Source organism: Cryptomeria japonica, chromosome 3 (genome assembly GCF_030272615.1).
Source record: "Cryptomeria japonica chromosome 3, Sugi_1.0, whole genome shotgun sequence".
Classification (NCBI taxonomy): Eukaryota; Viridiplantae; Streptophyta; class Pinopsida; order Cupressales; family Cupressaceae; genus Cryptomeria; species Cryptomeria japonica.
Window position 1 is genome coordinate 818,643,558 of NC_081407.1, and position 6,007 is coordinate 818,649,564.

At 34.2% G+C, this 6,007-nt stretch overlaps 1 protein-coding gene across 1 annotated transcript; it reads right to left on the reverse strand.

Annotated features, from left to right (window-relative positions):
* Positions 1-327: 327 nt before the first annotated feature.
* On the reverse strand, positions 328-2,273 carry LOC131037305 (LRR receptor-like serine/threonine-protein kinase FLS2). Its single transcript, XM_057969399.2, has 2 exons — positions 769-2,273; positions 328-682 (listed from the first exon to the last, which is right to left on the reverse strand). The coding sequence occupies exon 1, from the start codon at positions 2,236-2,238 to the stop codon at positions 817-819; it is 1,422 nt and encodes a 473-aa protein (XP_057825382.2). The 5' UTR covers positions 2,239-2,273; the 3' UTR covers positions 328-682; positions 769-816.
* Between the last annotated feature and the right edge of the window lie 3,734 nt (positions 2,274-6,007).

Sequence of the window (6,007 nt, forward strand, 5' to 3'; positions counted from 1 at the left end):
TATTTTGTCAGATTTCGAGTGCTCATGTAAAGAGCGTATGCAATTATGCTAGAGATTATTTAGCTTTTTAATCTTTAAAAATTAGATGATTTTGAAATTCTTATTCATGCTTTATCCTCTCTGCACACGAATATATCATCTTTGATATGGCACCCAGATTTATCTCATGTTTTTTGAGCTCGGAGATTAATGAATACCAAGGAAAGAAAGGGAAACAAAAATTGAACATTCTGCATGATTGAGAGGAAGTGTTATAAATAAGATGACGTTACATAGTTTGCAGTATTTCAGTAAGTTTATATAAAGAACACTACTTTCTCAGTCTAGTATAACGCATACACATAATTGGAACAGCTTACAATCTCAAAGAAGACTAAAAAGCCTGTGATGGAAGTCAAACTTGAAACTAGCAAACATAAAGGACTAAAACTTCTTTATAAACTTATAAACATTTACAAAAGTAGTAGTAGTTTTCCTTGACATCTCTCTATAGCGCGCTGTCAACAATAGCTGCTGGTCTACTTGAAAATGCTAACCTACCCACTTTTGCAAGTTCATGACTCCCACAAACATGTTATTGCTTGGCCTCTTTCAGATTCTTATAACCATCTCTAATATCAGGATTCTATAGCTATAAGTATAACCATCTTCTTTCATAGAAACATCCAGTCCAATCCCTGCCCTGCAATCAATTTTATTCATGAAAATTTCAAAAGATTGTTAAAGGAAATGGCAAGGCCTATATAAAGAAAACCCAATAATAAGTACCTGGAGCAATATAGTTCTTTGAGTGCAAAGCTTGCTCTACTCAGTGAATCAACGAGGTATCCTTCCCCATAGTTTATTGTAGGATAAGTGAAGCCTCTCCAACATCCAACAACCTTCTAAACTAACAGGGATCTCCCCTGTTAACTTGTTGTGACGTAGATAAAGACGTCTTAGCTGGTGAAGGCTACCGAGAGAATCTGGTATTTTTCCACTAAGCTGGTTTTCTGAAAAGGCTAATTGTCTCAATTTTAAGAGATTTCCTAAAGAGCTCGGAATGGTTCCTGTTAAGTAATTTTTGAAAAGATGAAGCAATTTAAGCTGAGTGAGCATGCCCAATTCAGGAGGAATGGGGCCTATGAGACCATTTTCAGACAAGTCTAATTCTCTCATTTTTGAGAGATTTTCTAAAGAGCTGGGAATGGTGCCTGATAAGTTATTCTTATAAAGATAAATAATCTGCAGATGAGTGAGCATGCCCAATTCACGGGGAATGGTACCTATAAGATTATTTTCCTGCAATTCCAACTCAGACAATTTTGAGAGATTTCCTAAAGAGGTGGGAATGGTGCCTGATAAGTTATTTTTCCAGAGGTAAAGAACCTGCAGGTGAGTGAGCATGCCCAATTCACGGGGAATGGTACCTGTGAGTTCATTGTATGATAATTCTAAATCTCTCAATTTAGAGAGATTTCCTAAAGAGGTGGGAATGGTGCCTGATAAGTTGTTCTTAAAAAGGAGAAGAACCTGCAGATGAGTAAGCTTGCCCAATTCACGGGGAATGGTACCTGTGAGATGACTATTGTCCAGTTCCAATATAACTAAGGCAGACAAATTTCCCAAGATTTGGGGAATGGTACCCGTGAGATCACTGTCTCCCAAATACAATTCAGCTAAAGCGGAGAGATTTCCTAAGGAATGGGGAATGGTACCTGTGAGATTGTTTCCTCCTAAGTAAAGATACTTCAGACGTGTGAGGCGACTCAACTCTGGCGGAACGCTTCCACGCAGTTGGTTATGAGAGAGTTCCAGGTCATACAAACTCCGGCAAGCGGAGAAAAAGGTGGGAATCGTTCCTTGTAATTGATTGCGGTACAACCAGAGTTTCTCCAAACGGAAAAGTTGGCCGAGTTGAGGTGGAATGTGACCAGTGAGGGCATTGTTAGAGAGATCGAGGGATCGAAGAGAAGAGAGATTCCCTATGACAGAAGAGATGGTGCCATCTAAATTCATGTGGGATAAATTGAGGGCAATCACAGAGTGAGAGGAGAGATCGCAGGTAACACCAGACCAATTGCAGAGGGGTCTATGAGGATTCCAATCGAGCAGAGAAGTGTGATTGTGGGAAATGGCATCTTTGAATTGCAAGAGCAATTGCTGTTGGTGTTGATGATTGAGAGAGTGAGGAAGAGCGGAGATTGAAAAGATGGAGATGGAAAGCATCATCACAGGGAAGAAGAAAAGAGGGGCCATGGCTGAGCAGATCAGAGCAGGGGGGGAACAGAACACACAAAAAAAGGGATACAATTGAATAGAAAGGCATGGGGATGAAAGGATAAATAGATGGTGTTACACAATTTTCTAATGCATTCAATGATCAAAGGTTGAAACTGATTCGTAAAAGGCGCAAGTCAATAGAAATCGTCTCACCCGTTCCGACCTCCGAAAGTTTCTGCGAAGAAAAAAAAGGAATGAAGTTTCTTTAAACATTCTTCAAACTCATGAGTGTTTGGCATGAGGCTTTGTTGACAATTTTTTGGTGGTTGATTTTAAATTTCTTATATTTTTTCTATTTTGACAATTTCTTATATCTTATAACATGAACTTAAATTAATTAAAAAAAAAAAGAAATCTGTTATCTTGGATTTTTTATTTATTTTTAAATATACCAATACTATAAAAATAAAGAAAAAAATTATTCTTCAAAATAAAATGCTTTTGTAATAGGGATGAAGGAATGTATGTACTTTTAATAAAAATATTAAACATTAAGAAGTGGCTATTGTGTTTTTCTAGTATAGATATCAAGAATACAATTATCTAAAAAACATGATTTACTTTAGAATTATTTTATATTAGAAATATTTAAGAATTGTTTTGTTTTATTTACATAAGAATTATCTTTTCAAGAAGATTATGGATAAGATGTGTAGACACCCAAAAATGGTCAATGCCTGCGAAGTCATACTTTAACATTTGCGCATTGCCTTATTTTAGGTTTTTGCGTCGCATTAACATTTCTCCTATGTCACGCACTTGGTCTTTATCATTTGCAAACATCGAGTCATTCTTCTATATTCTTCAATCATCTCGTCCTCGAATTTGGTCTTGTCGACAACATTATCCAGTCATGATTTTGATCGATTTTATCTTGTTGCATCAATGAGCATGCTTATTTGTCATCATCTTGGACATCGTCAATCCTAATTAGGGTTTTGTCCTCTCATCAATCTTATCATTTTGGACATCGTCAACCTAATTAGGGTTTTGTCCTCTCATCAATCTTATCATTTTGGACATCGTCAATCCTAATTAGGGTTTTTGTCCTCTTTTCAATCTTATCATTTTGGACATCGTCAATCCTAATTAGGGTTTTGTCCTCTTTTCAATCTTGTCATCATATGATCGATTTGTCATCGATCGTTGTCATTGTTCGATCTTGTCATTTTGCGATCAATTTGTCATTGATCGTGGTCATTTTCAATCTTGTCGTCTTGCAATCTATTTTGTCATCGATCCTTGTCCTCTTATTGATCTTGTCATTTTGCGATCAATTTTGCGATCAATTTTGCTATCGATCATTATCTGTCTTAATTATGTCAATTTGGATCAATTTGTCATTGTTCCTCATCAATTGGCGCATCAATCAAATCATTTATCACATTGGTCATTTATCAATCCAAAATCAAATCAAATCGAGTCAATTATCTTTCAAGACCTAATTCGTCTTCCAGGGTCTTTGATTTAATCATTTAACCTTGTGTGTCATTTCTTCCTCTAGGATTAAATAATTTATTTATTTATCCTAGGTCTTCGTGTCGCAATTAAATGTTTCATTTGATTGGCTAACTAATTATTCCTCTCTTTGTGAATTAATTAATAAATGAAAAATTATTAATTGATTCACTTGATTTCCTAATCTTTCATCAATTCTCCCTCTTTGTGAATTATTAATAAATGAAAAATTATTAATTGATTTCCTAATCTTTCATCAATTCTCCCTCTTTGCGAATTATTAATAAATGAAAAATTATTGATTAATTCACTAATTTCTAATTTTCATTAATTTCCTAATTTCTAATTTCTAATTCCTAAATTCCACCTATTTTCTAATTTTCTAATTGCAATTCCACCTAATTAAATTGTCTTTAGTGCTCCCTATTTTTGTGCTTCATGCGTCATACTCTTGACATAGAAATTTGTCATAGAATTTGTCTTGACATAGCAATTTGTCATAGAATTTGTCTTGACATAGCAATTTGTCATAGAATTTGTCATAAAATTGTCATAAATCCTTGCATAGCAATTTGTCATAGACATGTCATAATTTTGCTATTCTTGATTTGCAATTTCCATTTGAATTGGATCATGCTAATCTTGTCATCTATCCAATTTCTCTATAAATTGGATGATCTTCATCAATCAAAGCTAATTCCTATCAGACTATCGAACTTATGCTTCTAGTACTCTTGAGCTTTTCATCAAAGTCAATCTTGCTTTCAATTGTATGTGCACTTGTAGGTGAGATCCACAAATCCAATTGAAGAGGAAAGAAGAACAATGGAGCCGCATGGAAGAAGCATCCAAATCATCATCTGGTTTGCATGATATTTACTTTTGAATGCTTTGTTTTTTATGTCTCTATTGAGTGTGCTTAGGGTAGATTCATTGCAATGAATGCATTGGTGATTGAACTATTACGTTTATCTTGTTTGTGATGATTTCCTATTTCCTAACCTACAAGATGTTTTCAAGATGCTAGCTTCCATTAATCAAATAAAGTTGAAAAACATCTCTCAAATTGAGGGTTTATATAAACCAAGGGTCTTCCATGATTGTTATTGAACTATATAAATAAAATATCTCCTTACAACTCTTTCATCCTCTCCTTTCTCTACAAAGATAACAAATCCCAATGATTGGTCATGTAGGTCCTATGGTCTCCAAAGTTGCAACACTCAGTGCATCTAGTGAATATAACAATAAAAACTCAATTATGCAACATTGTCCTTTATTATTACTTTCTTGAAGACTCCCTATATCTTTTGTTGCTAACTTGTGGTCATATTTGGAGATAACAGGATACACTAGATCTTCCAAAGAGCTATACCAACATACTTGTTGGCCACCAATTTCCTCCATATTTTATTTTATATAACATCAACAATCATCAATGAAAACTACTCTTTAATGAAATTATTATGAACATGCATACCTTTCAATACCTTTAGATCCACAATTCCCATGATATTCTCTTCTACCTAAGGATTGAACAAATTAAATAAGATACCCAATTTGTGTTGAAACATTATCCTCCAAACACCTGCAGTACATTCCAATAATGAAGATCCTACTTTCTATTTCTGTAGCTACTACACCCATGGTTTTCCTTATGAACACATTACTATATCAATAAAAATTCTCTATTTAAGATCCATCAAGATCACAAAACTAATCAACTCATCTCCAAATATAATCTATTAATATGCACCCACACAAACATCTCACCTCTCTCATCCCAAACTTTCTCTACAACTATCTTATAATTACTTATTTAACATAAGATGTGATAGATCTCTATCCACTTCGACACATTTCTCTACTCTACCTACACATATCCCAAGTTGGCCACATAATCCACCATTAATTGAATTTTCAATAAATGAGTCTAATAGTGTAATCTTCCATTTAGTTTAGAATGGTACAAATTACATCACTCCTCTTACTCAATTTTTAGTTTATTGATCTTCTTGATCTTATAAAATTAAGGCATGGCATGAATTTCCATCTATGTTCTTGAAGTGGCTTTTCTTTTCCTCAAATATATTTAGATTTTTAGGAAATTATTCTAATTTGACTTTATTGGTATATCTTGGACATGTAATTTTTTAAAACCTCTCAAATGAGGATTCTCACTTCATTTCTAATTATGCATTTTGCACCTAAGACCATATGGTTACCTAAAAATACTCCCTCGCATTTCATTTCAATAGTCCTCTTGAATAGGTCACCCATTTGGTGT

Bases quoted from the DNA above. Each gene is read 5' to 3' on its own strand.
- LOC131037305 (XM_057969399.2), bottom strand. From the start codon at position 2,238: ATGGCCCCTCTTTTCTTCTTCCCTGTGATGATGCTTTCCATCTCCATC.